This window comes from Cryptomeria japonica, chromosome 2 (genome assembly GCF_030272615.1).
Source record: "Cryptomeria japonica chromosome 2, Sugi_1.0, whole genome shotgun sequence".
NCBI lineage: Eukaryota > Viridiplantae > Streptophyta > Pinopsida > Cupressales > Cupressaceae > Cryptomeria > Cryptomeria japonica.
In genome coordinates this window covers 455815837-455833256 of record NC_081406.1, presented here as the reverse complement: position 1 = coordinate 455833256, position 17420 = coordinate 455815837, and the positions used below count along the sequence as shown (strand labels likewise).

At 36.1% G+C, this 17420-nt stretch overlaps 1 protein-coding gene across 2 annotated transcripts in view; it reads right to left on the bottom strand.

Moving 5' to 3' along the window:
• LOC131031593 (acylamino-acid-releasing enzyme 1) overlaps positions 1 to 17420 on the bottom strand; it is a 273309-nt gene that overhangs the window by 234475 nt on the left and 21414 nt on the right. For both annotated transcript variants that reach the window (XM_057962741.2, XM_057962743.2), the window contains 5 exons: positions 12706 to 12884; positions 11975 to 12302; positions 11612 to 11833; positions 11298 to 11513; positions 11042 to 11116 (listed from right to left, as the gene is read on the bottom strand). In XM_057962741.2, coding sequence (XP_057818724.2) covers positions 11042 to 11116; positions 11298 to 11513; positions 11612 to 11833; positions 11975 to 12302; positions 12706 to 12884 — 1020 coding nt within the window. The remainder of the gene's footprint in view (positions 1 to 11041; positions 11117 to 11297; positions 11514 to 11611; positions 11834 to 11974; positions 12303 to 12705; positions 12885 to 17420) is intronic.

Here is a 17420-nt window from a genome sequence, read left to right as displayed (position 1 = left end):
AAAGCCTAAGGATAAAGCACAATCTTCTCCACAACAAGGAGATTCATCTTCTTCCAAGAAAGATAATTCACCAAAGAGAGAGAGACCTACTTGTGCTTATTGTAAAAAGATTGGTCATGAGGAACATCGTTGCCATACTAAGAAGATTGATGAGCTCACGCATATCATCAAAAAGCATAACATTGATTTGCCTAAAGTCTACAAGAAGGATGATTCATCAACTTCCACTTCCTCACATTCAAAAGGAAAAGGGCAAGCATTCATGGCTTCTACAAGTGGAAAGACTCACTCTTTTGGAACAAGAAAAGGACAAGCTCTATGTGCTACAACAAATCATACTTCAGAGAGATGGCTTCTAGATTCAGGGGCTTCTCATCATATGGCATCTTCACAGTCTATGTTCTCTACATTTGAGCCTTGCACCATGCCACAGATTTTGATGGGCAATCATACATACATGGATGTGATTGGGAAAGGATCTATTGACATTGGGGATAACTCCTTCAATGATGTGTTGTGTGTACCCCACTTGACAAACAATCTCCTTTCTATCTATCAAATCACACATGGCGCAACTAAGAGAGTTGTGGAGTTCACACCTGACTCAGTTTTTATTAGAGACATGGAGACTAGAGCTATCATTGCAACTGGGGTGGTTGATCATGCATCTCGATTATACTCCTTTTCAGATTTTGTTGATGATGATGATTTCACATTTGATGATTCTACACATGATGATCACACTTATTGTGATGATTCAGATTTTGAGGAGAACTTTGGACACTTGAACATGGGGATTCTCACATGTAACCCAGTTCTTGAGTCTTGTACTTCATCTTCTCATATTGATATCACATCACCTATTGTACCTGATGATGCAGATAGTGCGACAGTTTTGCCTTCATGTGATTCAGTGCAGCAGGATATACATTGTCTTCCAGCTTCAGATTCATGGGATGATTACATGACAGATATTGCAGGTTTGTTTGTGGAATCCTACATTGCAGATTTGGGAGACATCATTGATGACATACATCTTCTCTTTGATGAAGATGATCCTTCTTCGATTGTTGCGAGGGCACACTCTGACCCTCTTGTTCATTCTCTACATGATCATTCTTTCGAGGTTGACATGATTGTGGATACTTATGTACAGCAGTTGGAGGAGGTCTCTTTATTCTTTGAGGAGACACATGAGTCTTTGGATATTGTTCTACATCCATCTTCACTAGATGTTGGAGTTCCTTTTTCAGCAGTATGGCACAGTTTACCATCTTTGGAAGGGGTATCTTTCAGCATCGACATGGGGACACTTGAGCAGTTTTCAGAGATTCCTTTCATCATGAGTTTTCTTCATACATCTTCCCTTCATGATTGGGGAGACTTCATGGATACACCTTTGGTTTTGTTTCTTCCTAAGGGGAGGAATGTTGTTCGACGTTCGTGGAGCAGTTTCTTCATACATCGAGCTTCTATCATTGGTGCAGATCCTTCATTGAGGGATGATCACAGTTTGACTTCTCTTCTTCTCTCATATGGGGGGGACATTTTCCTCACATGGGGTTTTGTTCCTCACATACTTCTTTGAGAGTTCTCTTGTATAGCTTTCATCTCTTCTTTTGGGGGAGGGTTTTTTCCCATTGGGTTTTTCTCTCTTTCCCCACTTTGTGAGAGATTTCATTGCATTGGTTTGCATGCATTTGCATTTGTGCATGGGTACCTAACATGGCCTCGTAGCCGGGACCCATCTTGCATTGCTTAGTTGCATTGTAGACTTAAGTGCATTCCCCTAAGTTGCACTTAAGGGGGGGTGTTGGTGTAAATAATTATTCATCATGGATATTATTACACTTACTTAAGTTTACTTAGGATAATGCATTTCATAGTAGTTTGGATATGAGACACTTGGGTGTTTGTGCCACATTGGGATAGTGTGTGTAGGAGAAATTCCACCTTTTATGGTGTTGATTTTGTTGTTACACTCCACATTCAGTGGGTGATCCACCTCATGTGGAATATTGTATTATTTCTCCTACCTACCCACACCTATTTCCTACCTACCCTTGTTTCTTATTGAGCCACATGTCATGTTTGTGTGCTCATACATATCCCTAGCCTTGCTTATATAAGCAGGCTCATCTACATTGTATGTAACTAGATAATCCAGTTGATTGTTGATCATTTTTCTATTGATGAGAATACAGTTTATTCTTGTCCCATATTATGTCTCTTTCATGTACATTTCAATGACTTCTTGATCTTGGCAAAATCCAACAATCGTAAAGTATATTTACGTGGAGGTAACCCCCACATGGAGAGCTAACTCCACGATGCCCCCCCCCCCCCCCACGGGAAGTGGTGGGACGGGGGTCGCAGCCTGGGCTGCGACCACCGTCACACCCCTTCCTGTGGAAGGGACCCCGTGGGGGGATGCGACCCTTCCCCTCCACGGGGTATTAAGGAAGACCGCCGCAGGGCTGGGGGGGGGGGGGGAAAGAAAGAGAGACGGGAGGATAGCAAGCGGACTACGATCTAGGAGCTTCAACAGCAGACTGCAGACTGTGACAGGTAAGTGGTGTCTACAGTTCACAGAGGATATATATGTGTGTAGACGTGTGTGCCACACACACACATATATAGTAATGAATATTTTAATATATGTTAATGAATAGTTCTAGATATATGTTAATGAATATTTGTGAATATACGTTAATGAATAGTCATGAAAATATTTTAATGAATATTTGTGAATATATGGTAATGAATAGTTCTGAATATATGTTAATGAATATTTTTGAATATATGTTAATGAATTTTCCTGAGAACATGTTAATGAATATTTTCTGAATATATGTTACCGAATACATGTTAATATAGGAATATGTAAATGTAGATTATGGAATGAAAATGATAATGAATTGTAGAATGTAATATGAATGATGTGGCTATATGATGGAGGCTATTGGAAAGGAATTCCCTTAGTCTAATGCAGGGGTTATGATAATCCCCGTTAGACTGAGTATCTATATGCATATATGTATGGCTTGGGTGACAAAGGGTCATCCAAGAAGAGACGGATCTGGCCGGTCCTCTCTGGTAGACTTGGATGATGAGATGCATCATCCAAAGCAAGGAATTGATCAGATATGATGGTCTTCCTTAGTATGGCTTGGGTGTAAGAAATTACATCCAAGACAGGAATCGAATTAACCTTCGATTTCCTGGTATGGCTTGGGTATAAGAAATTACATCCAAGACAGGAATCGAATTAACCTTCGATTTCCTGGTATGGCTTGGGTGTAAGAAATTAAATCCAAGACAGGAATCGAATTAACCTTCGATTTCTTGGTATGGCTTGTAACCAAGACAGGTTCCAAGAAGGCGAGCTTCACAGCCGCCTAAGGACATGTCCCAGTACTGCACTCGTATCCTTTTCATTAAATAAGAATTGAGATTAGTGTTAATTAAGTAATTGAAATTTAATTGCAAATTGGAATAGTTATATATATATATATATATATATATATATATATTTGTTGTATTCTAACAGTCTGTTTTGTAGGTCAGTGATCTCTAACTAGTAGGGACATTACAATGGTATCAAAGCATAATCCTGCCATCGTGTGGGACAGAACTACAACATTACTCTTTAATATGTGTGTACTTTTCAAATGAGAAACACCAAATTTATTCTGCATGTATGTTCCTTACCTACTGGGTATTCATAGGTGTATGGCTCATGTCATAAAGGTTTCATATGCTTCGTGTTCTACGTACTGATGTACATGTTTCCTGCTTTAAAGTCTATTGGCATGAATGCATGTGTTTGCACTGAGTGCCTTATTTGTATTTATGTGCTTCACATGTATACCTCATACTACATGTGTATGCATTTCAAAGCTTCTTGCCTTTAGTAAATAATTGACAATGTAATTACAATAGTGTCGTATTAAATTGAACTCTTAACCTAATGATTTCAGTGTTCTAATTCTTCACCTTTCTCTAATGCTTGCAAAGATAGGGAGTGTGTGGGGAAAGGCAGAATAAATCGATCACATGGCAAAAATGCCCCAAGACAGGTAGCAAACCTTGGGGGAGCCGCATGTCAACTATGTCATGCGCCTTTGGCACACTAAATCTACCATCTTGTAAGGTAGAGGAGAATGAGGAAGAGGAGACTCGAGCAATCTATGAGAGCTAAGCATAAAACAGATTAACGACTATTCACCATATTTGATAATACTTTAACCTTTCATTATGGGTGTCTTGTATGGATGTCTATGAGAATGCTCAATGTTGTCATATTTTCAGCATGTATGCTTCAAGTACTCCTTGCTTATATACTACGTATATTCATGTGTTTGCCTCATGTCCGATACGCTTCCAGCATGTATGCCTTGTGTCTTTATGTGTGCCTGATGACTGATGTGTTTGTAGCACGATCACACCATGACTGCCTTTTCTTATACATACGTGGTACCTTATGTTTATTTGGGTACTGCTTCAAGCCCTACATATCTTATTTACATACTTCATGCCTTGAATGAATTCTTGTGGATGATTCACCTATACTTCCATATATGATTCATACTTGTGTTTAGATATATATCCCATGCTTAAGTGAATTTATATGGGCTATATACATTCACTTCTTGACCAAAGCGAATGCCTAGGTGAACTCCATGTTACTTAAGCAAATTCAAGTGTATACTCCACACTTTATATACTACATGTATTTCACATGTGTGTTGCATGCCTTAATTGTATCCATGGGTATTACATATGTTGCACACCTTGAATGTACTCATATCCATGTGTATTTCCATATATGGTGAATACAGGTATTGTGCATAAACTTCATGTGTGTTTCATACCTGTACATGTATACCTTGTGTTTTTATTGAGAGATGATTTAGTTCGAGAAAATTGTTAGTTGCTTGAGGACAAGCAATTTCGGAAAGGATGGACTGTCATGTCCCCTCCTTGATCGTTATATATATCCTAAATGAGGCAAGTATTACTATTGATTAATATAATGATTAACAAATGATTATTTGAAATTTATTTATTTATTAAATAAATTATTTAATTAATATATATTAATTCTTGACACGTGATAAAGTCAATTATTAAAATGATGTTACTATATTAAATAATGTTAATATATTAAAAGAAGAAATGAATTATTAAATAAAATTAATATATGAAATAAACTATTAGAAAATATTAATATATTTAAAGATGGAAATATGAATTATTAAATGAACGAATCAAATAATGTAATGTTTAATATTAACGCATGTTAAATTGAGTGAACATTGGATAAGGAAATATCGTAAAGTGTATTTACATGGAGGTAACCCCCACGTGGAAAGCTAACTCCACAGTGCCCCCCCCCCCCCCCCACGCGGGAAGTGGTGGAACGGGGGTCGCAGGGCTGCGACCACCGTCACACCCCTTCCTACGGAAGGGACCCTGTGGGGGGGTGCGACCCTTCCCCTCCACAAGGTATTAAGGAAGACCGCCGCAAGGCTGGGGGGGGGGGGGGAGAAAGGAAGGCAGGAGGATAGCAAGCGGACTACGGTCTAGGAGCTTCAACAGCAAACTGCAGACTGCGACAGGTAAGTGGTGTCTACGGTTCACAGAGGATATATATGTGTGGACGTGTGTGCCACACACACACACATATAGTAATGAATATTTTAATATATGTTAATGAATAGTTCTAGATATATGTTAATGAATATTTGTGAACATACGTTAATGAATAGTTATGAAAATATGTTAATGAATATTTGTGAATATATGGTAATGAATAGTTCTGAATATATGTTAATGAATATTTTTGAATATATGTTAATGAATTTTCCTAAGAACATGTTAATGAATATTTTCTGAATATATGTTACCGAATACATGTTAATATAGGAATATGTAAATGTAGATTATGGAATGAAAATGATAATGAATTGTAGAATGTAATATGAATGATGTGGCTATATGATGGAGGCTATTGGGAAGGAATTCCCTTAGTCTAATGTAGGGGTTATGATAATCCCTGGTAGGCAGTATGTACTGAGTATCTATATGCATATATGTATGGCTTGGGTGACAAAGGGTCATCCAAGAAGAGACGGATCTGGCCGGTCTTCTCTGGTAGACTTGGATGATGAGATGCATCATCCAAGGCAAGGAATTGATCATATATGATGGTCTTCCTTGGTATGGCTTGGGTGTAAGAAATTGCATCCAAGACAGGAATCGAATTAACCTTCGATTTCTTGGTATGGCTTGGGTGTAAGAAATTACATCCAAGACAGGAATCGAATTAACCTTCGATTTCCTGGTATGGCTTGGAACCAAGACGGGTTCCAATAAGACGAGCTTCACAGCCACCTAAGGACATGTCCCAGTACTGCACTCGTATCCTTTTCATTAAATAAGAATTGAGATTAGTGTTAATTAAGTAATTGAAGTTTAATTGCAAATTAGATTAGTTATATATATATATATATATATATATATATATTTGTTGTATTCTAACAGTCTGTTTTGCAAGTCAGTGATCTCTAACTAGTAGGGACATTACAGTGTCCTACAGCAACTACAGGTCACTGATGTGATATCCAAATGAAGTATTCTCTCCCCTATCAACAAAATAGGCTTGATGAGCCTTTATTATATCACAACAGACATTAGAGATCTTCCTGCATAAAATTGCATGATGATAACGAAGAACCCACAATCATCTGGTTAAACCATAGAAACAAGAGTCGGACTTGGCACAGACTCGGCAAGGGTGAATCAAATTGGGACTCAAGACTCGGCAAAGACTCAGCAAGTGAAAAACCCAAGAAATTTAGAGATTTTTAAGGATTTAAAACTTGTTTCATGCACCCTTTATTAAATAAAACTTAAAGACACAATAGCATCATCAATTAGAAGCTAATTTGATCACATACACAGCTATACATCGATCACATAATTATAAACACAAATTATAGTTTAAGGAAATAGCACACTTAGATATTTAAATATTGTCAAATGTATAGAAAACTCATGGAATATGAAATCCATGACATCAAATGTTCCAAACAAATATCAAAACGATAACTAGAAGTGTATGGCTCAAAGGAGCCTGCATCCCTCTTACAAAGGCATCTAAGGTAGGTCCTGTTGATGTGTTTTTTAGGCACATGCGAACACATAATAGAATACCAAAAGTATCTTATCCTCTCTTGAACGAAATCTCTCAAATGTTGAAGATTAGCTTAAGGATCATTCGAGAAGACTCCAAGGTTCATGAATGTAGGGTCACTACGTGTGGATAAGCTCATTGGTTTGATGTGATTATGCTGGAATCACAAAGGGACTTACATTCAAATGCTTGAATCACTGGAACTTAGATCATCTGATGTTACACTACCTAAACTATCATTGTCATGGGCAAAATCATCATGGGCACTACCAAAACTATCATTGTCACATTCAAAAATGCCTTTAGATGGATCTGGCTGGTTGTAGAGCATCATAAGTGTGTTTTTGTTCCAAATTGCTATTTTAAAAACTACTGTTGGCAGTTATTGACTCCAGTATTCTAATTCCAGGTGATGATGTGTAATATCCCTTGCTCTTGTATAACGGAAAATGTGCTTATGAGACACAAGGAATATCATCAAACAATTCACAGACAACCTTCCAGCTTGCTGGTCTATAATATCAGTCTGATATGTCCTTATAAAAATGACTATAGTTAGCTTCCAAAGCTTGAGAATCAACACTACAATGCACAAATTATCATCTAGATGCTTAAATGACACCTTGGACTCTTAGCCAATGCATAGAGATGAATTTGCAATGTTACATATGCACTTAAAGCCAAGTGGCATTTTGACAAACAGTTGGCAAGTAACCTCAGATAGAACATGTATATAGATGCAACCAAAATTCTTTTAATATGATGATCAAAGACATTACATTGACAACCTTATGAGCAAACACAATAATTATTATTGATGTCTACTTTCAGATTTTTCTGAAGACCAATGACAGATATGGACTCTTAAAAACCAACTGAGATTACTTATGAATTAATGATGTCAAATGAACCTGGTGTTTAATGCTTTGATGATGCAAGCAAGATTGTTGATTAGGAAACCTTCAATCAGCTGATCAATCCTTTTCTTCAGAAGACACCCCCTGCTGCAATAAAGTTGGGACTGGTAATTATTGGACTGCTGCTAGCCTCCAAAATATTCACCCAAAACAATCGTTTTCAGTCCTCAAGTGTGTCGCTACCTCCCTCAATGATGTTTGTTGCCAATTTAGAAAGTTATGGTAAAAATCGAAGTGAAGGATGGATTGCTGTGATTTGCTTCAGACTGATGTATCACTGATCTTCCTTAAGACTCCTTCATAGTCTGTCCCAAAAGCATCGTCCTTCTCCTCCACTGCTAATGCTGCCTCCCTTGGTAAGATTTGATGCAAAACTGATGAAGAGAGAACATATTCGTGGTAACCTGTCAGTCTTGTTTGAATTGTTCCAGATCAGAAATGAATGCAGCAATCTACTTATTTCTCCTTTCATTTACTATCAAAATGAATCGCCTTATACTTCTAAGGCTGGCGATATTCTCAAAGTGTGCTATATGGCTCAAAAATAGGGAGATAAAGGAAAATCGAGGGGATGTAGGAGAGAGTCGATTTCAATCTCAGACCTGCAATAACAAACAGCTCTTCTTCCAAGTTCTCTTCCAATGATCTTCTAATAAAATCGCCCCCTTACTTAAATCAAAATCGATACACAATGGGCATACAATCTGACAATCTGAAAATTACCATGAACATCACCCACCATGGATATGTAGAAAACTCAATAAGACCTCTATGGAAGACTGATGTGTCTCCCACTCACAACTGCAAATTAGTCTTTGGAAGAAGACTTCACAAATTAGGCACCGATGTAGATTCCGTCACGAACCTACTCCCAAGATGAAGAACTAGGGTTTTGTCCAACCCTTCTATCAATCTACTAAAGGTTTGCATCCTCAGAGATTCAACTAATGCAACGCATCAGTTCATCAATTCCAAATCCAAATCTCCAATCTGCTTGATCATCAATCACCCTCTTCTATTTATCCTTTTCATAACCCATCATGAGATTCCTTCTAGAAGAGGGTAGGTACACTTTATTATTAATTAAGTGACTTTTTAATTATTTTAATTTTATACTTTAGTCACTTTATTAATTTAATAAAATATAAAGTCGTCTCACGTGTGATTTTAAATAAATATAATGAGACAACTTATATAATATTAAATTAAATAATTTTCCCCCTTATTTCTCCTCAAACAATTCCAAGCTAAAATTGGGGACATTACATGATGAGAGTATTTTTGGGCCGCATTAGTTAGGTTTATTTTTTATTATTTGTTAAGAATAGTTTGGTTTTAAGTTCATTCTGTCCTTATTATTTTGCTACTTTAAGCATTTCAATTTAAAGCATAATTTTTGGGAAGTAGAAAATAATTATTCTTCAGTCCCAAAGATTGGGCATTTGTAACCTACATTGCCGAGGATACAAAAGAATGGTGGTGGCAGGTACGATAGCCCTATTGAAATCAATATTCAAGTTGGTTCACATGTGTTTGTAATTCCATTGGATCCAACAGGTTGCCAAGCCAACAATTGGTTCAGAATAACAAAGGGTGTTTGTATGCTAAATCGGTATTTTAAGAACAGCTATTGCTAGCAGTTATTAATTCTGGTGTTCTATTTTTAAAAGATGAGAAGAGTCTCTTTTTAGGCTACATTAGTTAGTTTTATTTTTTAATTGTTTAGAATAGTTTTGTTTTAAATTCCTTTCTTTCCTTTTTTCTATTCTAACTTTAAGGGTTTCACTTCTAACACATGATTTTTGGGATTAAAAATGGATTATTCTAGTCCCAGAGATTGGCCATTTGGAAGTCAGAAATAACTACCTTGAGCACAAGATACTTAAAAGAATGATGGTGGAAGCTACAATTACGCTATCGGAATCATTACTGTCACGTGCTTTTAATTCCACTGATTGAATTGAAATTGTGTGAGATTGAGAAGCTTTGTATATGTCCTTTGCTCATCTAGGTTGTAACTTTGCATGCAAATTAGCCATTCAGTCTTTGGAATCATGTATTTTTATTTGTTTAAGTTGTATTTTCTTTCAAAATCTTGTCTGCACTAAATAACTGGTCTGTGTTTTAGCCAACCGAAAGGTGCCATCTGTGTGTTTAAGAACTTTAGATAGGTTGCTTACATATGTTAAAATTGAAAGTCTCACTTGCAAGACACAATTGTCATCAATCTAGTACCTGTAATACATAATCCAAGGGCAAAATATAGGCAAGTAGTCATTTCAATAATGTGAAACTCCATGAAATTTGTATATCTTTGGGACTTAAGAATATTTGTAGATGTTTATAGTTGCCATCTAGGGTCAATTTAGCTTAGTGTTTTGGTTTAATTTAGATCTCAGGGAGCTTCCCCTCCGAATTTGAAGGGAGGTTTATCCCCACACACTCTTACATTTTATGTTGTCTTGCAAAAGATAAATTAAAATTCTAATACAAGTCAGTAAAGAATACTCTGGAAAACCAAAGCAATAATCTGCAGGAAAGCCAATTTTTCTTATTTGAGAAAAGGAATCGGAAAATAGTCATGAACGGCTGCAAATTTTATCCTATGAAGCAAAAAGGGGAGAAGAACTCACACTAATAAGGAATCAAACTGTTGCTCTGCATAGTCAGTAATGAAAACTTACCACTTTCTTTATTAGCCAATACACTTTAATAGAAACTTTTCTTTAAATCTGCACATATAGCTTGGGGTCCATATCCAGAATCACAAAATATAATAAAAATAGAGATAATCTAGCTGTAATATTTCCTTGGTGTTCACATCTTTTATACTCTGGATACAGTATTAAAAACTTCTGCAGCAGTTTCCTCATTTCAATATAATTACATTTACTTATCAAAAACAGGCCGATGTCTCTTGTAGTACCTGAAACGCGGTAAGAAAGCACTAGAAAAATTTTCAGTGAGTTTAAGAATTCCTGCAGTGTCCTTGGATGATTCTCTGCAAATCAAAGAATGGGAAGGAGCTATTTATTTAACTAATATGTAGGTTAGTTTCAAGAACAATATCAACAAATTGACCAAATTAAACACTTGTTCAAAATGAAAAATCAATGTAATAAACCATTTACATTTGAATGAAAACATACTAATTATATTGGAATATCCCTTTATATACTTACTTGTTTGACAGAGGGGCTCTAAGTACATACAGAGCACATGGCCTATTATAACAATATTTCATTCCTAACTTTCTTGGTGTCTGAAAATTACTAGCATCTGTAGACCAGCCAACAAAAACTAGGTACTGAGAAAAACTTGTGGAAGACTGTGGTGCCCATACAACTTGTCCAACACTCAAATGGTTTGGGATGCCTTCAACAGCCTGTACAGTTCCACTGTGACTCTACAAATCAGTCATTTCAGTCTTTCAATAATGAAAAATTGACTAAAATTCACCACCATATGCTTGTATATAAAGAGGAGTATTAAATACCTTTTAATATTAAGAACAAAGAGTGTTGGTCTCCTTTTTCCTGAGTATGTTTCCCCCCAATCCTCCAGCCAATCTCCTTGGCCTTTCCAGCTTCCTGGCTCTTTTTCACCTGAGGTACCTGGCCTGTAGCCAGAACTAGTAAATACAGGTTGAGTGGCAGCAGGATCCTCAGCCACATAAGCTATACAGGTTTCATCTGAGTTCCATGAAATGCCTTCAAACCTATGTTAACATCACAAAGCACAGAGTGAATCTATGAATGAAAATGTCCCCTACAAAAGAAAATGACTTCAGGCTTATCTGTCAAGACAGTAATTTTTAATGAAATGTCTTTCATATTTCATGGTTGGATTGAGTGACTACCATCCATCTGTAAACAAAGGACCATGTATAGATGGGGGAACAAATATCTCTTTCCGCATTTGAGCAGGACCCCAAATTTCAAGTTGTACTGGAGTCGATGCCTCTTTTATGTCGTGATCTCCATTTCGAACAACAAGGAGATTCAAACCTGAAGGTGAAGGAACAACCAGTGTTGCTCCTGTATGATCAATTGGAAATGGTGACCAATTATAATCAATAGAATTGTTGTTCATTTCCTCCAGGATATGTGCTGAGAGAACAAACTTCCTCTTTTTATTTGCCGGAAGGTTCAACTGGCTCAAAGATATCATTGCTTGCAAGCCATTCTCTATAATATCATAATTGAAAGAAAAATATGAGAAGAAAAGGTCAAAAAATGAATATAAGAAACAATTAATTCTAACGTAGTGACTGTCTCAAAGATGAAGTATTGTCCATACAAGTTTTAAAAGGTAAGAGAAGATGTCAAGCTGTCCTAAACCCAAAATGTAAGATAACAACGCATATAACCTAATCTAAATCAAATTGCAAAAATAAAAAAGGAAACAACTTTGTTTGTTTGATAAGGAATAACAACTTGAACATAAAAACACCATATCAGATAAAGAACTAGCATACATCATCTTGCTGCACAAAAAAAAAATCTATCAAATCCCAATAATGATAAAACCAAGCTAAAAAAGGTGATCACATATAAGGCCAATCTCAAAGAAAATGGTGAAATTCCATACTGATGCTAGATCGAGAAATCCAAGCTTTTTCAATGCTTGGAATTTCATAAAATTCCTGAAGCAACCTTGTCTGATGATCATACTCTTCCTCAATGACAACACCAGAATTACATGTTTTTTCTGTGATAGTCCGCACAGCAGCCACTTCCATGGATGAATAAATGGAGGTAGTTTTCCTTCTGCTCAAAGGAATAAGACAAACAAGTTATTCGAATTTGCAACAAACTCTCAAATGGATAATTTGAGCATATAAAACAGACAGATGACAAAGGAAGCAAAGAAATCAGCCTAAGGCATGCTGATATCATTTTCTCATATGTCTATCATGCAGTTAAGTTTTTTAATTTATATCAATAATTTATTATTTAGTTGTCAACCAATTCCTTGAGTGTGAGAATAATTTGAAAGTTTCTGATATAATAAAGTTGCTTCAGCATCAAAAAAAAGTCTTGAAGCTGGCTTTGGAATCAAACAGCTATTGATAATTTTAACCATGCTACTAATTAGTGAAGTAAAAAAAGCCGTATATTCTCTCGTCTCACTGGACTGTAAATCCATTTCCATACAGATTATATATTTATCATAAGATCAGCTAAAGTTCTTATAATATAGTACACAGTACACACAACAACAGGAGAACAAGCAGAGACAGAATGCATAGACCTGACATTATCAAAATTCCATTGATCATTACATCCAAAAAAATGGCTTATTTAAATGGGCTCTGAATAACTTTGACTAATGCAGTGACACACATTTAACTATTAACTACAACATTTTAACAGGTACTTCCATAATGTAGTATTATTAAAATATTTTATTTTTATGCTGTTTTTCACTAAATAGGACTATTTTGATACTCAGGTCAATGTATCTATAAAATTTTCACTCCTTTCCATTGGTGATTAATTAGAAAGCAGGGTGACTGACAAAGCACACAAGTAACTTTAAGCATTTTCTATTATGTGGGAGGAACAGGAGATAAAAATTCTTCCAACTATCTTTAACCCAGGAAAAAGCATAGGTTGCATAATTTCAATATTTGGCCACATTTAGTGCCCCAAAAAATAAGGATACATCATAGAAATGGTTCAATATTTCCATTGCTACATAACAAAGTGACCAACACAAGCTTTTAAAGCATCTTTATATGTCTTTCAATAAAAAACTTTAGCTTCAAGTGGCCTGACGATTTGGAAAGGAAAATGTATCCTTGGGGTAAGATCGAGCAGGCTTAATGCTGTTCATCCAGTCAAGCATGGGCTATTTAATTTAAATATTGACCCTATTCATACTATATAATGTAATGTCCCCTACTAGAAGGCTGCCAATTCCCAATGATTACCTATCTTGTGAGGTATTACTCCACCTCTCCCTAACAAAACCAACCTATCCTCATGAGGGGCAATAGCGAATGATTAAGGAATGGGCTATGAGTACCTTCTAATGTATTATGAATAAATATGTAAACAATTGAAATTAAGCAATTTGTTACACAAATCTAATAAAAATATAGATCTTATTACTACTGTTATATGTGTAAATAAGAATAAATGTAACAGTTGTACGTTGGATTTAGCTATGAAGCCACCCAAGATAAATGTGACTAAAGGAAAGTAAGACAAGAATCCAAAGATGAATAAACTCAGCGCTATCCTAGCACTGAACTGGACTCATAATCAACTGAGCTAGTGATCTCCTTCTTCTAAGCATAGGGAGAGGTGAGGGTTGTTTATATAAGAAAATATGAGCATATAAATCCAAGAGAAATAATAACTCCCAATAGCCCAAAATAGGAGGGAGTTTTACCTACTTGGTAAATACCAAATACATGGTTATGCCAACTCATGTAAGGACAAAGAAATGGTTATGAGTGGGTCGCAAATAAATTCAAAAGAGGGTGTGACATTCAACTACCCAAATGTGGGTGTGAATGACACATATGATTGTAGGATTATGCCACATGTCCTCATTCTAACCATTCTAATATAACCTAAGCAAGCTTAATAATGTGTAGGAAAAGTAGTTATCCCCTACTAACATAAGGAGAATAAATACCTACACTAACACCCCCCTTAAGCGTAGCTTAGGTGAATGAAAATACACAAAGATGGGTTCCAACTACAAGGCCATGTTAGGTACCCATGTACAAAACAATCTCTCACAAACGGAGAAAAGGAGAAAACCCAGTGGGACAAAACTCCTCCCCAAAAGAGAGAAAATAAAACAAGATTCCCAACACAAGAAGAATCCCAAGCAAAGAAGAAGTCCTCTCTAAAATAGAAAGGATAAGAAAGACTATGTAGCCTTCCTTGAAGTACCCAACTGTACCAATGGTTGATGCTCAAAACTGGATGTCGAAGATGGACCACAATCGTCGAAAAACATTCCTCCCCTTAGGAATAAATAAAACCAAAGGTAGATGAAGAACATCTTCCCATTCCTAAAAGGAATATGAAGGAAGAAAGTGCACAATGTATGAAACCTCTGAACACTGATCATTTGTCTCCATGTTGATGCCAAAAGCTGCCACATTCAAATTAGGCATTCTAGGCCACACTAATGAAGATGACAATCTAGAATCTAGTAGAGATGTATGTTGAACAAGGTCCAAAGACTCCATTGTCTCCTCTAAAGATAAAGATGCCTCCTCCAAATGATGCTCAAAAGTATCCACACTCATGTCAAACTATGATAAATGATCATGTGGAAAATGAACAAGAGGATCCAAAAGTTCCTCACCAACAACTGAAGAAGAATCAACTTCATCAAAGAGAAGATGAATGTCATAAATAGTGTCTCCCAAGTCTGAAATATGAGACTCCACATACAAACTTGCAATGTTTGTCAAGTAGTCATCCCAAGGAACTATATCTGGAAGACAATATATATCCTGTTGTACTGAATCACAAGTAGCCATGGATGTAGCAACACAAGTATCCTCAAAAGAAACAGTAGATGGAGGAGAAAGAATGCAAGGCTCAACAACTGGATCTGATTTGAGAATACCCAAGTTCAAGTAGCACAAAGAGCTTTACCTTTATTCTTAGCTGCTTTAGAAGCAAGTCCTGCATGACCTTTTACCTTAGTAGATCCTAACTGTTTTGAATTAGAATAAGTTGACTCAAACATTCTAGAAGGAAGATCAATGTTCTTTTCAAGATGTTTCAATTCATCAATATCCTTCTTATAACAAGAATTTTCTTCATGTTTACTCCTCTTGCAATATGAAAAAGTAGGCTTCTCCTTCTTAGATGAATCATCTTTTGAAGATGACCTATCATGTGCTTGATCTGTATGTGGCTTTTTCTCGAATTTCTTTTGCTTCTTGTTAGGTTGTCCAGACACTTTTTGTCCCTTAGGCTGATTAGCCAACAAGACTTGATTCTTTGATGGCTTAATGAGACCCATAGAAAAAAGCTTTTGCTGTTTGTGTATCAACATCTCAAGAAAAGATGCAAATGAAGGCTTAACATAAGCCAGCCCCATAGTTACCCTGTGAGTATGAAAGCTAGAAACAAAAGATGCATACTCAAGACCCAGTTTATTCAATACATTGTAGACCAACTGAATGTCCTTTTTCTCATTACCACATTTTTTACATTGTGCTCTCAAATCATTAACTTCAGCTAGGAAATCTTAGATGTTGTCAAAGTTCTTTGGATCAAGGCTTATCAAATCATTATCAATTTGAAAGCCTCTAACTTCATTAGTTGTACCATACAATGTTTTTAGCTTTTCCCAAGCTTCATATGAAGCTTTACATGCTTCAATTTGAAACATTAGATCAGGCGAAACAAAACTATGAAGACATCTAAGAGCTTTAGTTTGTTCAAGCATCCATTTTATCTTTTCCTTATCATTTGTAGGTTCAGCTACTTTTTATTCAACATATGGAGTATACCCTAGTTGCATTAGTGCATTCCATGCATGTTGATGTCAAGTAGAATAATTATATGGTGTAAGCAAACGAACCTTAGAATGATCTATGTGTAGGAAAAGAACACAAGCAAGTAGATCAAAAACACACACACCAAGAGAGACCCCCCTTTTTCACTCAATCAAGAATCCCCCCCAACAAAAAATGATTTTGGCACTTCATAAATTAGTGTGTTTACAATGTCGGAGTTGTTTTTCAAAGTTTTACAATGTCCAATAATGGACTCAAATACTGAAAGTACAATTAAATCTCAAAATGAGAACCTCAAATTACCACCAATGTGTGGGGTTCAAAAAAATATCAACTTTCAAAAAAAGAATCACCTCGATCCAAGGTCGTATGTGAAAGTTATAACTATTTGAAGTTCAAAAAATGAAGATTATCCTTCAGATCTGATGAGAAAACTGAATTTCTGGAAAAATGGGATCACTTGAGCAAAAACTAATCATAGCACCATGAAGAGCGTGAAAATTCTGCCCCAAATCAAAAAAATTGCTTTGAAAAACAACTTTGTATGCCTACGATATAGCACTCCAAAGTTGAGGTGCAAAAAGAAAAACTCCAATGAAGAGGGGTCCAAGTTTGCACAAATTTACCTCCGTCAAGTTTGGTGAATTTGTGCTATATTTGGAGGTGCCGCCAAATTTGTCTAAACTACCAAGTGGTTTAAACTTTAAAGATTCCACCAAATTTGAATACTACCAAGTAAATGTAGAAAACGGTCAAATTTTTAAACCTCCACCAAAAATAGAATACCATTAGCTAACTTTGCAAC